Below are 18,248 nucleotides of genomic sequence, written 5' to 3' on the forward strand. Positions count from 1 at the left end.
TTGGGTCTGGGATGAACTAAGTAAGGCGTGGGGCTTACTCCTGGTCACTCTCTCTCATCCCTACCCTGTTACATATGGGGACCCACAAATGGGGCGCAGGGGCATTGGGGGAGAGTCCCATTCTTGTGCATGGCTCCCTCCAGACCCTGAGCCAGCAGAGGGAGCCCCAGGCATCACCAGTGTGCACCAAGGGCACCCAGGCTGTGAACTGGAACAGACCCCAGACAGGGAAATGGGGAGGGTTGAGGGTATGTCTGTCTTGGTGGGTCCCTTCCTTTGGGTAGGCACAGCTAAAAGCTAAATGCGATCTGTTTTCCTTAGGAGGGACCAGCAAGTATTAGCTGACTTGATACAGAATCCCCAACATATCGTGGGAAAGGGTTTAGCCCCTGTGTCTCCTCTACCCCACTGCTCACCCACCCGCCCAGGTCACCAGACTCCTCCCAGTCACCTAGGAGGCAGGGGCTCTACCCTCAACCTGAAGAAGTCACCCTGGCCCTGCTCCCTCCCCAAGAAAGCAAGAGTTTCCCCCCCCACCCCTATTACCAGGGGGTAACTCAGGAGGAGGACAAGAGGACCAGTGATTTAGAAAATAATTTAATTGAGAAAACAATAAAGCCAGACCATGGATGGGAGGGCAATTCTGCCATAGATCCGTACTATCAACGTGACCCCAGGTTAAGTTACTACCTCTCTCCAACTCAGTTTTCTTTATCTATAGACTGGGAGTATAAATAGCACCTACCTCACTGGGTTGTTGTGAGGATGGAACAAGGTAATGTGTATAAAGCCCTTTGGAAACCTTCAAACACCACATAAATATTAGTTGTTATCACAGCACTCTCTCCAGGGGTTGGTTCTGTTTTGTTTTTAAACCAACCCAAAGGGATCACGATGCTGTCTCCCACTAGCAAAGCATTTTGTATTCCCTGGGTGCTTTCATCTCATTCAATCCTTTTAATGGTCCTGTCAGGGGAGAAGGGCAGCTTATCAGGGTATCACTCCCATTTCACAGATGAGCAAAGTGAAGTCCAAAGAGCCTTGCTGGAAATCCTGTAGTCAGTCAAGGGTGGGTTTGACTCCTGTGCCTGGGCTGCGTCTGAAACTATTCAGACAGAGACCAACCCGCCCCACAAACAGCCACCTTCAGTCACTGCAGCCCCGAGCACCCCCAAAGTCTCTTCTTTATCCTTGCAGTGAATTTAGTGTGGGGAAGTGATGCAGCCCAGGCTTAGGAGAGTGTCTCTCTCTTCCCCACACCCGTCCCTTGCTTCCCCGGGATGGGATCCAATTTTTGAAAAGCAGTCTGCCACCTCCTGATCCTTTCTCTATTACCACATACCTGCCACTGAACTGACTTCTGGTAAGTACAGGTGAGGTTTCAAGTTTAAAGGATTATTATTTTGTGAAACCAAGATTGTCTCCGACGCAGCTAACAAGACTAGCTGTTGGGGAAGGATGCTCTGATTCCAAGGGGACCCTGAGAAGGGGATCTCAGTGCATGTTGACTCCGGCTAATGGCCATGGGCACCAGCCAGGAAAGTCCAAAGGGAAGGGTTTGTCCAAGGCTGAGGATTCAGCACAGCGCTAGGAAGAGTGGGCTGGCTGGGTGAGGCCAGGTTAGGGACGGGCACCCCAATGAGGTGTTCTGTAGGGGCCCACACTCCATTTAGGAAAGCAGCAAGAATGAAACAACAACCAAAACAAATCGGGCCCACTCTTTAGCCAGGCTCATCAAAGTGAGGTCAGTTTCACTCTCCCTGATCCCTGGGAGGGTCTGTTTGGCCACAACCAGGGAGCATGGTCCGGCCCACTAGGCCTGAACTAGGCTCCTATGACCTAAATAATAAAAGACCTCCAGATCAAAGGAGAATAGTGTTAGGGAGACAATCCCCAGTTGGGCATCTATCTGCGGTCAGAAGTGCTCACACAATGCCCTTCCGGGTTTGGGGAGAGGGGGAGTGACAGAGAAACCCTCCAGCTATGCTTAGGGAACTCAGCCCACTCAACAAAGCACCCACGGTTAGCCAAGATGTCGGAAGAGAACAGGGTCAGGACTCCAGTGAGGAAGGAGTCCCATAGGGTACTGGAGTGAAACACGTGGAGAACAGAACCCTCTTCTTCCAGGGAATCCCCCTGGGGCCTGGCCCTAAGAGTTTATTGTAGGGGGAACACAAGAATGAGATTAGGAAGTCCAGTAGACAGAAGGACCTTGTTGGTCAGAAATGGGACCCTCAATTCCCCTCTCCCGGGGTAGGAGGTAGAATCCTAGAGTTCCCCCAACCCTGCCCAGGACCACTCTCCCCAGGATGGTGTGTACCCTGATTTCCCAGAGGTCTGCATGTATCTGCCCAGCCCCCTTGCCCCTGCCACCCTCCTTAAGGCTGGCATCTGATGATAGGACTCCAGAGGGCCTTCAGAGGATGCGGCCCACAGATCACTGCAGTGTACAGGCTGTATGGGAGAGAAGTAAGAACCAGGAGTGAGCGAGGAGGGCTGGGGGATCAGGGGTCACTCTGAGGGTCTTCCCAAGGCCTCCACCCCCTGGACCGGAGAGATGGGAGATGGCTGGTGGCCCAGGCTCCCTCCCCAGGCCTCTCCTCCACTCTCTGCTTGTGACAAATGGCCAGTACTCACAGCTCCGGACAGACTCGGACAGCCCATCTTTGTCCACAGACTCAGCCTCCCATTGAGTCTCCTTCATCTGGGAGGAAAACACAGAAACAGTGAGAGACAGAAAAATGAGATGATGTAGACAGAGGCAGCCGGGGATAATGAGATGGGAGAGAGAAAGAAACTGAAACAATGAGGGACCCAGGGAGGAAGACTGGGAAATGGGGAAACATGGGGGCAAACAGAGATAATGAGAGAGAGAGATATAGGGATGTCCACCACCCGGCACCTTGATCTGCTCCTTCAGGTACTCTGCTCGGCCCATCAGGGTCTGGATCTGTCAGAGAGAGAGGACACCATTTCCCATCATCTACAATCTCACTGCGGGGGGTGGGGGGGAGTGGAGAAGGGGAGGCCCGACTTCATATGGTCCCCCAACCCAGCCAGGGGGCCCTCACCAGATAACTTCCCACAGAAGCCACCTCAGCCCCCATCTCTGACCTCCTGCAGGGATGTCTGACAGCACCCCACAATCTACTACTTAATGGTCCCCCAATGTTTCTGTTTGTGCATCTTCTAGGGAGCCAAGGAGGGAGGGAAGAGACCGGCAGCTCCCAGGCCCACCTACCTCAGCGTACAACAGCTCCCGTCTCCTCCCTGGAGGTTCGGCTGCAAAGAGAAGGAGGCTTGGTGAGGCTCTGGCCTGGGGCAGGGGAGGGGCATGGAGAAGGCCCAGCAGGCAGTGTCCTGTCTCACTCACTCACCTGCTAGGAGCAGTAACAGCTCCCCGAGGCTCTGCTGGTACAAGTCCAGGGCGTCACCATCATCCTGGCCCTCCTCCTCCTATAAGAGAGGATGGAGGTCACGGTGGGCAGGGGTGGGGGGCGTCTCAGAGAAACATTCCCTACCCTGCCAGCCTCCACATCCCCAGGGGCACTCACCTTGGCCACAGCCGCTGAAGCCACCTCCAGGGCAGCCAGGAGTCGTGGCTTGTCTCTGGCCATCTCTGGAACAACAGGGTCAGGGTTTAGGGGACCAAGGGGGCCAGAGGGAAAGTCAGAGGCAACGCCCCCTCCCCGAACACAGGGAAAGCTGGCCGAGCCCCACAGCTCCACCTGAATCTAAGCCAAGCAGATCTGGCTCAGGATCGGATCTTGGGGAGGATCTCGTGCTAGGCCTGGTTTCACTGAAGCCCAGAGAACTTTCTCAAAGGCACGGCCAATCAAGGCAGGCAGGATTTGAACTTGGGTCCTTAGACACCAGCTTTCCCCTGCAGACCCTGCCTGCCAAGGCTCTGACTTTGATCCATACCTTCCTTCAGTACTTAAGCAGGTATGGGCTTTGTGTTACCAGCGCTCCCCAATCACGTAAGGGACTCTGGCTCCAACAGATCAGGGGAACTCCAGCTGTGGGGACTGAGGAATCTGAGGGAACATGGAACCACCAGGCTGCTTGTTGTGGCCTAGGAAGCCAGAGGCCTGGGTTCAAGTCCCTAGTCTGGCACCCACGGGAGAGGGTGGGCAGGTCGATCCCCCTGTCTGAACTTACAAAATGGGGTTCCAGTTCAACAGACGCTTAGTGACTCGGTACCTCCTATGTGGGAAGCATTGTGCTAGGCACCAGGGAGTCAAAAACAAGACCTGCTGCCCAAGTAAATAAAGACAAGGTTATCTCAAGAGAGGGAGAGAGGTAAAACCAGGGGGAAAGGTCTCCTGTATGAGGCGGCACCTGAAGGAAGCTGTGAATTATGGGATGAGGAAGAGGAGGGCAAGCAGGCCAGCCACTAGGGGACCAGCCACAAAACCCAGTCCCTGAGCTGTGGGGAGGGAAAGGCAGCTTTAGAGATGGAAGCCAAGCCCGGGGGGGCGGGGGGTACCTTTGAGGAGGTCCCGGGCACAGGTGCCCTGCTGGAGAAGGGCCCGGTTGGAGGAGCTGACCAGGGCTTTGAGCTCCTCGGCCCTTGACATGTACTGTGCCACCTGCAGGAAGGTGAAGGGTCAGACGGGACCCGGTGGCGGGATGGGGACAGGAAGACTGTCTTCTCTTGGGACTCTTGGGATTTTTCTCTTTTCTTCTCCCCCCCTTCATACACCCAGGTGTTGGACGCCCCAGCCCTGGGCAGGTGTTTGTTGGCTCAGGAGCCATGATCAGGCCCAGCCGGGGAAGGGTAAACATGACAAGACTAGAGAACGTCAGCCCTGTTACAGAGGAGGAAACTGAGGCACAGGGAATCCCATTCTCCCACAGAGGGTGGGAGCAGAGCAGGAGGGAGCAGGGCACCTCGGGCATTCGCTGCCCCCAGGGCTCTCACTGACCTTCACCTTTATCGCCTCCTTGCGCCTGGCATCCACTTCGTCTGAGAGAGGAATGGAGGTGAGGTCACCTGGGGCATCTTCGGGGCCCTCAGTCCCCCAGGAGACCCCAGAGACCCCAAGCCCTAGAGCAATGTGGGTCGGGCAAGCCGCTTCTTTAGCCTCCCCCTGCCCGCCCTGAATGATCTCAAGAGTATCCTTTGGTTCTCCCCACTGCCACCCCCTCCAGTAGGAAACACTCGGCCACCCCCAATCTCCCATCATCTCTATGTCCGGGAAGTTCTTCCTTACATCTAACCCAGATCCCTCCTGCTTCAGTGCTGTCCACACAGACAGGGGCCCTTGGGGAAGGGCTGGGGCTGGGTCCCAGGGGCTACTCACAGTGTAAAGCTGGAACAAAGTAGTCTAGAGCCTTGAGGTAGAGAGACAGGGCAGACGCAACATCTCCTTCTTGGTCCTTCTTAACAGCATCCACAACCAGTGCAGTCTGGCAAGGGGCAGGGGGAGAAGTCCAGGGGAGGTGGGGTCAGGGGCCTCTGGGCCCTTAGACTCCCCATGTCCTTCCACTCCCATCTCCCCCTGCCCGGGCCCTTCTCCTACTCACCGCCTGCTCCAGGCTCCGTCCACTCGGCATATGCTCCAAGTCCACAAAGGGGTGACTGAAGAAGTCTTTGAAGGAGATGCGCTTGTCGGGGTCCCGCTCCAGGAGCCGCTGGAGCAGGTCTCGGCAATTTCGGGAGAGCTGGGGCCGAGTGGGAAGCTGGGGAGATGGGGATCACAGTGAGCGGGGGATGAGGGAGGAGCAGGAATGGGGCAGCGGGGAAGGGACCCTTCCCTGGCAAAGCTTGTCAGCCCCTATCACCCCTGAGAGGTGGCCAGGGCCTGCAGGGATCATGGGTGGTTACCGACCACTCGTTTTATAGCTGAGGAAGGCCCTGGGGAAGTGAAAGGGCTCTGTCCAAGGTCACACGGACCTTAACCGAAGAGGAAAGTGAGGCTGAGAGAGGGGAATGAGGAGTTCCCGGACATACCGGACATACATTCCCTAGCAGAGTCAGAACAAGAACCCAGGTGGGCTTCCCAGTCCAGGAGTCATCCCTGCTCTCCGGCTCCCTGGTCCCCCACTGTTCCCATGTGGCTGACCCCTCAGGACCCCACACGGCCCCACCACTTGGGCCCTAGCCCTACCTCAATGACTCGGTTGCTACGGATCTTCTCCTCCAGCTCTGTGAAGGACTTGGAGGCGAAGGGCGGCTGGCCAAAAAGAGCCTCTGGTTCACCAGACGAGAGAGAGGGAAGTGGGGGAGCAGTCAGTGCTAGACCCCAAGGGGAGGGATCACAAGCCCTACAGGTCCCCAAGGAGAGGGAGAAAGGGGATGTTGGGGGAGGTTCGCTAAGTCCCTTCCCCACATATTAGGAGGGGACACTGTAGAAAAAAAGCCCATCTCACAGAGGGGGAAAACTGAGGGCCCAGCCAAGCCAACACAGAATTCCCAGCTCTCACTTCTTGGGCCCGCAGATGACCAGACGGAACTGAAACTGCAAGTTAAAACAAATGGGTGCCCTCCACCACTCTAAGCGATGGGCATCTGAGATGTCCCAAGAAGTCAGCTGGCTCAGAGGTCAACGGCAGGCACAGATCAAGGATCTAGTCTGTACCAGGCACTGGAGACACAGACACCAAAATGAGACAGTGCCTGCCCTCAGGGTGTTTATATTCCATGGAACAGAGAATCCACTTTTTCCTCATTTCCATTCTCTAAGATGGATTTGGGATTCAGGTTTTTCTGGGAAAGACTGGGAAGATGAGAGGGGAATCTTACTGTCAAAAGGAAGCTCTTTCTGAGCATGTGGCTGAGAATCACTGAATCTGGGAAGAAAAGGCACTGAGCCATCAACTGACCTTTTCCCATCACATTTTCCAAATTAGAAAACTGGGCAAGGGGAAGTGACTTTCCCAGGGTCACACAGCAAGTTAAGTCTGAGCCAAGACTACAATCCAGACCTCCTAAGCTCCCACTGCCCAGTACCATCATTCATTCCTTTTCCTTCTATGGCCTGACTGCCCTAGACCTTCTCTTTTTCCTGGACACACAGGCCAGTGGGGAGGACGGGAGAGGAGGGGGACGGAAGGAGGGGAGGGATGAAGCAGCCACTGCTGGATCACCCCAGCCCCACCTGGAAGAAGGCTCCCTTACCGTATAGGATGACGCCAACAGACCAGAGGTCCACCCGGGCATCATACTGCCGCCGACACACCATCTCAGGGGCCATGTAGAGTGGGGAACCTCGAAGCACGTGTTTCTCATCCCATGGGGACATGTGCTGGGCAAAGCCAAAGTCTGTGTGAGGGAGAAGCCCAGGCCGGAGTAAGGGTCAGTCCTTGATGGATGACTGGAGGGGGTACACCATGGGCTCAACCACTGCACCCCACCCCAGGGCCCCAGCTGGCTCTCCATGATCCGGCGTTACTTGTCCACTCCACGATCATGTGCTATAGCCCCCTCCACTGACTCTCTGCACACACAGGCTCACTTCTGCCCCACTGTTCCCACCACTAAGGATGCCTTCTCCTCTCCATCTACCCCAGTCATCTCTTTCTTTCCAGGCTCCACTCAAATCTCACCTCTAGGAAGACTTCCCTGACGCTGCAGCCCATAGGGATCTCTCCCTTTCCTGATTTAGGCTCAAGGATTGTAACTCTAGAACTGGAAGTCATCATATCCACTCCACTCCATTCTATAACCATTTATTGGGGTCCCTCCATAAACACACATGAGGTCCACGCTGGACCTGTTCCATCCCTTCCTCTCATTGTTCTCCCCAGGTATTATCTTGACAACAGACTGGGAGGCCCTCAAAGGTTAAGGGTCATTCTGTGGCCAGGGTTAGGGTCATTCTGTGGCCAGGGTTAGGGGTCATTCTGTAACCAGAGTTAGGCTCAGTCTGTGGCCAGGGTTACGGTAATTCTGTGGCCATGGTTAGGGGCCATTCTGTGGCCAGGGTTAGAGGTCATTCTGTGACCAGGATTAGGGGTCAGTCTGTGACCAAGGTTAGGCTCAGTCTGTGGCCAGAATTAGGAGTCAGTCTGTGGGGGAAGCTAAGTGGTACAGTGGATAAAGCACCGGCCCTGGATTCAGGAGTACCTGAGTTTATATCTGGCCTCAGACACTTGACACTTACTAGCTGTGTGACCCTGGGCAAGTCACTTAACCCCCATTGCCCCGCCAAAAAAAAAAAAAAGAAACATATATATGTATGTGTATATCCAGACATATCAAATGGTGGCTTTTTCTAGTGCTGGGTGGAGACAGAGGGAGCCAGTTTGGAATTTAAAATACTTTTTAAAAAATTAATTAAAAAGGGGCAGCTAGGTGGTGCAGTGGATAGAGCACTGGCCCTGGAGTCAGGAGTACCTGAGTTCAAATCCAGCCTCAGACACTTAACACTTATTAGCTGTGTGACCTTGGGCAAGTCACTTAACCCCAATTGTCTCACTTTAAAAAAAAAATTAATTAAAAAAAAAAGTCAGTCTGTGGTCACAGTTAGGGGTCAGGCTGTGGTCAGGGTTAAGGATCAGCTCCAAGGGGGTGGGGGGAGGCAGGAGACAACTGTGTCTTTTCATTTTCCCCACATCACTGACCAAGCACAGGCATGGGCACCCAGTCCCCTTGGGCAGGATAGGCCAGGCAGGGCTTGGACACAGTCCCAGCTGGGTGGGGCCCAGAGTCCCATGACCCCAATGCAGGCAGAAAGATTTTCCACCAGGTCAAGGCTGAAATGAATATGAATTTGTACAGAAAGAGAATGCAGAGGCCTTCAAAACCAACTGCCTCACTCTGTACAGGACACCACAGGCCACAGAGGAAAGGCAGCTCCTAAGATCCACACAGGGAGGAAGGGGCAGAGCCAAGATTCAAACCCAGAGCTTCTTACTCCAATCCAGGGGTCTCTCCATTAAATACACAATCCACACCATCTGGCCAGAGTCTCCTGAGACCAGGAATCCCAGTGAACTGGCCATGAAGAGCTATTGTCTCCGTGGCTGAGAATGACCCCAGTTCTCCATACAGACTAACCCTTAACCCTGCCTGACTCCAACCCTGGACAATCAACTCCCTTACAATTGTTCCCAAGGGAGCCCAGGTGGGAGGGTGTGTGGATGGGTGCCTCCTCAGGGCTGCCCCTCCCCACAGGTGGAGGCTCTGGTCAATGACCATCTTCTGCTACAGTGAGGGGAGGGAAAAGGAGGGGAGGGTGGGGGACCCCTTGGAGCTCACCGGCCAGTTTGAGGTGAGGCTTCTCCAGAGAGCTCAGCAGGATGTTCTGGGGCTTCAGATCCAGGTGAGAGATATTCCGGCCGTGCAGAAACTGAAGGGCGCTGGCTGGAGGGCAGGATGTGGGGGCAAAGAGGTAAGTTCCAGAGGGTCTCCCTGTGCTGCCAGACTTAGGGTCCCCCCCCTTCCCAAGCTTCCTGGAGGGGAGCCAGACAGGACCTTGTGTCTCCAGTAAAGCCAGGGCCAGAACACGGCCTTCTCTCTGACTCCTGGACTCTCTTCTTGTCACTGGAGGCCTTCTCAAATGCCCCTGTCCAGCCCTTCTTATCTCCCACTGTGCCTCCCTGGCCCAACAGGTTTTTCGCTGCCCCCCACTAGCACCGGGGGGATGTCCAAAGGGCCCTGCTTCGGGTTATCCCCACAGTGACTGCCTCTCCTCCCTCCTCCCCACATCCACCCCATCCAAAGCCTTTACCCAACTGCTGCAGGAAGATGCGAGCCACCTTCTCAGGCAGGATGCGGCGGGTCCGGATGAAGCGGGACAGATCACCGCCAGCACAGAATTCCATGATGAGGTAGATGTTGTCATTGTCCCACTGGGGAGGACATGGGGATGATGGGAACAGCATCAACAACAATAACAAGCACTTGTCCTTAGAGAACCCAAGAGAATCGACTCAAAAATTACTTGAAACAATTAACAACTTCACAAAGTAGCAGGACATAAAATAAATCCACATAAATCATCAGCATTTCTATACATGGCCAACAAAGTCCAGCAGCAAGAGATAGAAAGAGAAATTCCATTTAAAGTAACGGTAGATAATATAAAATACTTGGGAGTCTACTTGCCAAGACAAACCCAGGAACTCTATGAACACAACTACCAAACACTCTTCACACAAATCAAATCAGATCTAAATAATTGGAAAGAGATCAATAGCTCATGGATAGGCAGAGCTAATATAGTAAAAATGACAATTCTACCTAAATTAATTTACTTATTCAGTGCCATACCAATCACACTACCTAAAAACTATTTTATAGAGCTAGAAAAAATAATAACAAAATTCATCTGGAAAAACAAAAAGTCAAGAATATCAAGGGAAGTAATGAAAAAAATGCACAGAAAGGTGGGTTAGCTGGACCTAATCTGGAGCTTTACTATAAAGCCGCAGTCATCAAAACTATCTGGTATTGGCTAAGAAATAGAGTGGAGGATCAATGGAACAGGCTAGGCACAGGAGACATAGTAGTAAATGACACTAGTAATGTACTGTTTGATAAACCCAAAGACTCCAGCTTCTGGGATAGGAACTCAGTATTTGACAAAAACTGCTGGGAAAACTGGAAGATAGTATGGCAGAAATTAGGCATAGACCAACATCTTACAACTCATACTAAGATAAGGTCAAAATGGATACATGATTTAGATATAAGAGGTGATACCATAGGTAAATTAGGAGAAGAAGGAATAGTCTACCTTTCAGATCTTTGGAAAGGAGAACAGTTTATGACCAAACAAGAGATAGAGAATATTATGAAATGCAAAATGGATGATTTTGATTACACTAAATTAAAAAGGTTTTGTACAAACAGAAGCAATGCATCCAAAATTAGAAGGGAGGCAGAAAGCTGGGAAACAATTTTTATGGCCAGTACTTCTGATAAAGGCCTCATCTCTAAAATACATAGGGAACTAAATCAAATTTATAAGAATCCAAGTCATTCCCCAATTGAGAAATGGTCAAAGGATATGAACAGGCAGTTTTCTTTTTTTAAAAAATAAAGTATTTTATTTTTTCCCCGTTACATGTAAAGATAGTTCTCAACTTTTGTTTATACAAGCTTTCCAATTTCAGATTTTTCTCCCTCCCTCCCCTCCCTCCCCCATCCCCTAGACAGCAGGTAATCTGATATAAGTTATATATATGTGTGTGTGTGTGTGTGTGTGTGTGTGTGTGTGTGTGTGTATACATACATATATATATATATAATAACATTAAACATATTTCTGCATTAGTCATGTTATAAGAGAAAAACCAGAGCAACAGCACCAAAAACAAAAGAAATAGTATGGCTCAATTAGCATCTATACTTCACAGTTCTTTTTTTTCCCCTGGATTTGGAGATCCTCTTCCATCATGAGTCCCCTGGAACTCTTCTGTACCATTGCATTGGTGAGAAGAATATAGTCCATCACAGTAGATCAACACACAATGTTGATGATACTGTGTACAATGTTCTTCTGGTTCTGCTCATCTCACTCATCATCAGCCCATGCAAGACCCTCCAGGTTTCTCTGAACTCCTCCTGCTCATCGTTTCTTACAGCACAATAGTATTCCATTACATTCTTATACCACAACTTGTCCAGCCATTCCCCAACTGATGAGCAACCCCTCAATTTCCAATTCCTTGCCACCACATAAAGAGCAGCTATAAATATTTCTGTACATGTGGGTCCTTTTCTCCTTTCCATGATCTCTTTGGGAAAAAGACCCAAAAGTTGCTGGGTCACAGGGTATGCACAGCTTTATAGCCCTTTGGGCAAAGTTCCAAATTGCTCTCCAGAATGGTTGGATCAGTTCACAGCTCTACCAGCAATGCATTAGTGTTCCAATTTTTCCACAGCTTCTCCAACATTTATTATTTTCCTTTTTTGTCATTTTAGCCAATCTGATAGGTGTCAGGTGGTACCCCAGAGTTGTTTTAATTTGCATCTCTCTAATCATTAGTGATTTAGAGCATTTTTTTCATATGGGAATAGATAGCTTTGATTTCTTCATCAGAAAACTGCCTGTAGGGGCAGCTAGGTGGCGCAGTGGATAAAGCACTGGCCTTGGATTCAGGAGTACCTGAGTTCAAATCCAGCCTCAGACACTTGACACTTAACTAGCTGTGTGACCCTGGGCAAGTCACTTAACCCTCATTGCCCTGCAAAAAATTAAAAAAAAAACACTGCCTGTTCATATCCTTTGACCATTTCTCAATTGGGGAATGACTTGGATTCTTATACATTTGATTTAGTTCCCTATATATTTTAGAAATGAGACCTTTATCAGAAGTACTGGGAACAGGCACCGGGCTAATGATGAATGAGATGAGCAGAACCAGAAGAACATTGTACACAGTATCATCAACATTGAGTGTTGATCCACTGTGATGGACTATATTCTTCTCACCAATGCAATGGTACAGAAGAGTTCCAGGGGACTCATGATGGAAGAGGATCTCCAAATCCAGGAAAAAAAAAAAAAGAACTGTGGAGTATAGATGCTGATTGAACCATACTATTCCTTTTGGTTTTGGTGCTGTTGTTTTTCTATTCTGAGGTTTTTCCTCATTGCTCTGATTTTTCTCTTATAACATGACTAATGCAGAAATATGTTTAATGTTATTATATACATATACATATACATATATATACATATATATATATATATCAGATTACCTGCTGTCTAGGGGAGGGAGGAAGGAGGGAGAAAAATCTGAAATTGGAAAGCCTGTATAAACAAAAGTTGAGAACTATCTTTACATGTAACTGGAAAAAAATAAAATACTTTTATCAGAAAAAAAACCAAAAACCAAAAACCAAAAACCAAAAACCAAGCACTTGTCTTGCCCTGAAAGGTCAGCAAAGTGCTTTACAGAGGCTACCTCCCTCGATCCTCCCAATAACCCTGAGGCAGGCACAGTTATCAGCCCTATTCTGCAGATGAGAAAGCTGAGCTACAGTGAGGTTCAGGGATTTGCCCAGGCTAACACCAACAGTGAAGTATTGGAGGTGAGACTTGAATTCAGGTCTTCCTTACTCTAAATCCAGGGCTTTATCTGTGACTAGGGACAAGGAAGTAGCATGGGGCATGGAGCGTTAGATCTGGAATCAGAAAAGATCTGAGTTCAGATCCAGCCTTAGATACTGACTCTGTGCCTGGGCAAATTACTTAACCTCTGCCTGCCTCAGTTTCTTTACCTGTAAGATGAGGATAATAATTGCCCCTTCCTCAGAGGGTTGTTGTGAGGACATCATTATCATTATCATAGTTGTTATTATTATAGATGGCATCCCTATAGTGGCCACTCTGTGCCAGGCACTATGCTAGGTAAGCACCCTACCATTATCTCACTTTGAGCACTAGCATAGAACCTGGCACAGAGTGGGCACTACAGAGATGCCAGCTCCAATAATAATACGCCTATGCCCCCTAGCCATCTGGGGTAGAGCCACCCTTGCCCTCCCTGGGCCATGACCACCTCCCTCCCTCCCCTCTCTCCCTTGATGCCCAGACCTGGAAATCCTTCAGCTCTACAATGTGTGGGTGCCGGATGGCCTTGAGGATCTCGATTTCGGTCAGCAGGTTTTCCACCGACGCCTTGTTCAGACTCTTCTTGCTCACACACTTGACAGCCACCACCTCCCGGGTATCTTTCTGGAGAGACGGATGGGGAGATGAGGACAAACCTGCCACGATTAGTGGGGCAGCCCCTAGGACACAAAGTCCTGCCCAGCTTCCCTTCATCCCATGGCCTGGGCCAGAGAGGGATGCCTTCAAAGACAGGAAGCCACCTCCTCAACCATGACCCATTCGGCTTGCCTTATTTGTTCTCAGTTCAGTTACTACTATTTTTAAAGTACCTACTATGTGTCAGCCACCATGCTCAGCACCGGAGAATACAAAGGCAAAAACTAATCAGTCCTGTCCTCAAAAATTTATGTTCGGGGGCAGCTAGGTGGTGCAGTGGATAGAATACTGGCCCTGGATTCAGGAGGATCTGAGTTCAAATCCAGCCTCAGATGCTTGACTAGCTGTGTGAACATGGGCAAGTCACTTAACCCCCACTGCCCCCCCCAGATTATATTCTATTAGGGGGAGGAAGGGAGACAACATGCACAGAGGAAGGTAAATAGAAACTCTATACCAAAACATATATATATATACACACACACATATATGCACATACATGCACACATACCTATACATATGCACACACATATAGACATGCAATATACATACCTATATATGCACACAGAAACTATACCTATACATACACATATATGCACACACATACATATACATGCACACACCTATACATATACACACATATATCTATACCTATACATTTACACATATATACCTATACATATATATATACCTATATATATGTATATATGTATATATATCTATATATATCATTTTACATATGTGGAGTACCAACAACTGGGAAAATAAGGAAAAGCTTTTGGTGGGCTTGTGAAAGAAGCTGGAAATTATAATGATAATAATTATGATTGTTATTACTATTCATCATTATTAATCATAATAATAACTGTCATTTATATAGCTCTTACTATGTGTCAGGCACTGTGCTAAGTACACATAGTATCTCATTTGATAACCCTGGGAGGTGGGTGCTGTTATTATCCTCATTTTGCAGATCGGAAAACTGAGGCAAACAGGTTCAATGACTTGCCCAAGGTCACTCAGCTATGTCTAGAGGATTTCTAAGAGACAGAGATCAGGAGGGAAGGAATTGCAGGCATAGGGAGCAGTCTGGGCAGAGGCTCAGAGATGGGAGATATTGAATGTGGTGTATAGGAGACACAAGCCAGTTCAGCTGGAATATAGATTGTGTGAAAGGGCATAAATAACAATTATATTTTAAAACTAGGTTGGAGGCAGATTGGGAAGGGCTTTAAATGACAAACTCAGGAGTCTGGTGGTAACAGCCCCAGTCACATAGAGCCTATATATCTGGGCGGTGGAACCAAGCACTGAAGTGGCTGCCTAGCCCAGTGCAGTGGAGTCCCTACTCTGATATCTAGATAAGCTTCTTCTGGAAGAGCCCGAAGGAGGGGGAGCCCAGCCCTAAGAAGGGGGAAGGAACCCAGGCCTTCTACTCTGGACAGCTCCGTAAAGACGCCTCTGAGGTCCGGCAGAACAGACCAGAATCCAGGAGGCAGGCGAGCGGGATTTGGAAGGGATGGTTTACTGTTGTTATTAATGCTAAGAAGAGTCTTAGGCTTCCCCTCCTAGAAGAAGCCTTCCCTGGTCTCTCTTGGTAAAAACGCTCCGTAATCTGCCTTTATTTGTATTTTATTATCCGTATGAACTTTCCACCCTAGGAGAATGGAAGCTCTTGGAAGGCAGGGGGGAACAGGGTTTTTTTTTTCTCTTTGCCTCCGTACACAGGCTCCAGGGGTTCGGGGAATGGAATTGACTTGACAATGAGGGCCAAAGCCGCCAAGCATTTCCCCACCGACAACACCTGGGAGGTAGAAATGCTGCCAGGCCCGGCCGGGTTGGGCCGGAGTCCTGGGGGCAGAAGGGGCCGGGTCAAATGTGGCCGCCTGGGCGCCTCTCCCCCAGCCCTCCCCGGCCTTTCCCTCTCCCCTTTCCAGAGCCCCTCTGGAGGTGCGAGACCCCTCCCGCAATCGGGCCCCGCTTCTCGGAATGGGCTGTTCGGGGGCCAGGCTTTTCCGGCATGGCTGGGGCGCGGGGGGTGGGGGGAGGCGTACCCCAAACCGGGCCCCGGGAAGCCTAGAGCAGGTCTGGGCTCTCCCCCTCTTCCAGGGCCCCTCCGCCCCGCGCGCCCCCCGCCCCCGCGCGCCCGCCCCCCACCTTGCTGTAGGCCTTGTACACCGTGGCGTACGTGCCGCTGCCCATCCGCTCGGTGAGGATGAAGCCGTCGAGGCGCGGGGGCGCCCAGCCGGACCCCGCCATGGTGGTCGCGGCCCGGGCCCCGGCCGTGCGCGGCGCTCGCCAGCGCAGGCCTGGCCGCCGCTTCCTGGTTGCGGGCGCGGCTCCGCGCTGCCCCCAGCGCCGGCCGTGAGCAGTGCAAGGCAGCCGTTCTCCGGGGCGTGCCGCGGGGTCCGCGCGCGGAGCTGCCAGCCGTCCCTTTACAGGCGGGGAAACTGAGGCCCCGCAGCCTGGCCACGGCTCTTCCCGTCGGGTTTCCTGAGCCCCCCCCCCATTGACCTCTCCCCCGGGCCTCCCCCTTTCTCTCCCCGGGAGGGCAGGTGTTCTACAGGAGTTGGGTCCCAGACCCCGCTCAGCCCTTGGCTGTAAACCGAGCGAGCCCCCTCCTCCCCGCCATCTCTGCGGTTCTCCCGGCGCCATCTGCTTTTTGGTTCGTTTTCATTCTGAATTTAAAGCATCAAATAACATGAGCATTGCCATCTCCATCCCAACAAAGGATTGCACCCTAAGCTGCCGATGATGCCCAGCGCTATTTTCCTTAAGGAATGACTCACGGAGGGCTTTCCAGCCCGCGCTTCTGTTCCCCTCGTGTGTGTGTGGGGGGGGGGGGGGGGGGGACCTCCTACCTCTACCCACTCCCTCCTCTCTCTCTCTCTCTCTCTCTCTCTCTCTCTCTCTCTCTCTCTCTCTCTCTCTCTCTCTCTCTCTCTTTTTGTTTGTTTGTTTTTGGCAGGGCAATGAGGGTTAAGTGACTTGCCCAGGGTCACACAGCTAGTAAGTGTCAAGTGTCTGAGGCTGTATGAACTCAAGTCCTCCTGAATCCAGAGCCAGTGCTTGATCCACTGCACCACCTAGCTGCCCCTTTTTTTCTTTATTACTTCAAATTTTATTGATCGCTCCTTTGGTTTTTCAGGATCTCCAATTTGAAATTTAATTGAGGATTTTTAAAAAAAATTATTTTAGTTTTCAACATTTGTTTAGATAAGATTTCCAATTCCAAATTTTTCTCCCTCCCTCCCCTCCCCCCCTTCCCTAGACAGCAGGTAATCTGATATAGGTTTTATACATATATATAACATTAGACATATTTCTGCATTTTAAAACTTTTGTCCTTTGGGTAGTTTCTAGTAGACAAAAACTAAGATTAAAGTGAATGTGGAACCTCTTTTCCTCATCATTAAATAATAGCTAACGAAGAACAAGACTATCCCAACGATCTCCACTCTCACCCTTAGAAGTCTTGGTGAGTGGAAGGATCGGCCTCTATTGCAGAAGGCTCTAAGGTATTTGGTAGTCTCAGAGTGAACAGATTAAAGGAAAATTAGTTGAAAAGATCAAAGACATTGGGCAGCTAGGTGGCACAGTAGATAGAAAACCAGCCCTGGATTCAGGACCTGAGTTCAAATCCAGCCTCAGACACTTGACACTTACTCGCTGTGTGACCTTGGGCAAGTCACTTAATCCTCATTGCCCTGGAAAAAAAAAAAAAAAAAAAGGAAAAAGATCAAGGACATTGACCCCAACCAGCTTACTCATATCTATGTGCCATTATTCATAATAGGAATTAAGAACATGTGAATGATATTCCACTACTGGAATGTCAAATTCAAAACATTCTGGTTTAAGGAGCATTTATCTCCCTATTTATAAGAGAGTAAAATGTCAATAAAATTCAACAGCTGCATTCCCTTATGGGAGAAGCTTAGGTTGGGGAGGTATGGCAGGGTTTTCCTTTCTGCTGTTGTGTTTTAGTTTTTTGCATGACTACTTACCCAATTAAAAGGATGCTGTTTGCTCTGAAATGCCCCATCAAACAAGTTTTAGCTTTTTTGCAATCACAGTGCAATATCATGTACTATTCATGTACTTTCAGTCAACAGTTTGTTTTTGTCATAATACTTTTTCAATTAAAAAAAAAATCAAGGACATACACTTAGAGACAGACATATAGAAAACGCCTAAAAAAACAGGGACAGGCATACAGACACATATATGCTTACTCAGATAAAATTTACTTACTGGTTTAAAAAAAAAGTGAGTGTCATACCACAGCCAGAGTCCTAACAGGGAACTCTCCCTATGGTGAAACTCATATGGACCCAACTGAGGGGAGCTCCTTGTTAAGAATCTGGAGTGAAAAGGTTCTGATCCCCTTGTGGTTGCCATTGCTGAGACAATTAAAAATATGAGATATAGTTTCTGTGTAATTTAATCATTTTATTAATAAAGCTGGCAATTTATTAAAAGGGTGGTCAATGGCCATCCCTCTCTGACCAAAGACCAAAATAGTGATGTACTCAGAGTTTATATACCATTCTAACTGTAAGTGATTAGCAATCAAATCTA

General features: G+C 49.9%; 1 protein-coding gene across 2 annotated transcripts; it reads right to left on the bottom strand.

Moving 5' to 3' along the window:
* Positions 1–575: 575 nt before the first annotated feature.
* On the bottom strand, positions 576–15,991 carry ULK3 (unc-51 like kinase 3). 2 transcript variants are annotated; one of them, XM_043981598.1, is made up of 16 exons: positions 15,825–15,991; positions 13,494–13,634; positions 9,678–9,798; positions 9,206–9,310; positions 7,124–7,267; positions 6,114–6,196; positions 5,530–5,685; positions 5,307–5,412; positions 4,929–4,969; positions 4,490–4,592; positions 3,555–3,619; positions 3,378–3,456; positions 3,242–3,282; positions 2,903–2,950; positions 2,638–2,704; positions 576–2,454 (listed from the first exon to the last, which is right to left on the bottom strand). In XM_043981598.1, the coding sequence occupies exons 1-16, from the start codon at positions 15,924–15,926 to the stop codon at positions 2,438–2,440; spliced, it is 1,419 nt and encodes a 472-aa protein (XP_043837533.1). In that variant the 5' UTR covers positions 15,927–15,991; the 3' UTR covers positions 576–2,437. The 2 variants fall into 2 exon arrangements, with proteins under 2 accessions (XP_043837533.1, XP_043837534.1); XM_043981599.1 differs by lacking the exon at positions 15,825–15,991 and having other exon boundaries at positions 9,683–9,798; positions 13,494–13,632.
* Between the last annotated feature and the right edge of the window lie 2,257 nt (positions 15,992–18,248).

The sequence above is a fragment of the Dromiciops gliroides genome, chromosome 2, assembly GCF_019393635.1.
Source record: "Dromiciops gliroides isolate mDroGli1 chromosome 2, mDroGli1.pri, whole genome shotgun sequence".
Taxonomy (NCBI): Eukaryota; Metazoa; Chordata; class Mammalia; order Microbiotheria; family Microbiotheriidae; genus Dromiciops; species Dromiciops gliroides.

Coding starts and splice junctions, on each gene's coding strand:
- ULK3 (XM_043981598.1), bottom strand. CDS start 15,926: ATGGCGGGGTCCGGCTGGGCGCCCCCGCGCCTCGACGGCTTCATCCTC. Junction 4,970..5,306: donor CTTTGTTCCAGCTTTACACT/GTGAGTAGCCCC, acceptor TTCCTCTCTCAG/ACGAAGTGGATGCCAGGCGC. Junction 2,951..3,241: donor GGGAGCTGTTGTACGCTGAG/GTAGGTGGGCCT, acceptor TCTCTCTGACAG/ATCCAGACCCTGATGGGCCG.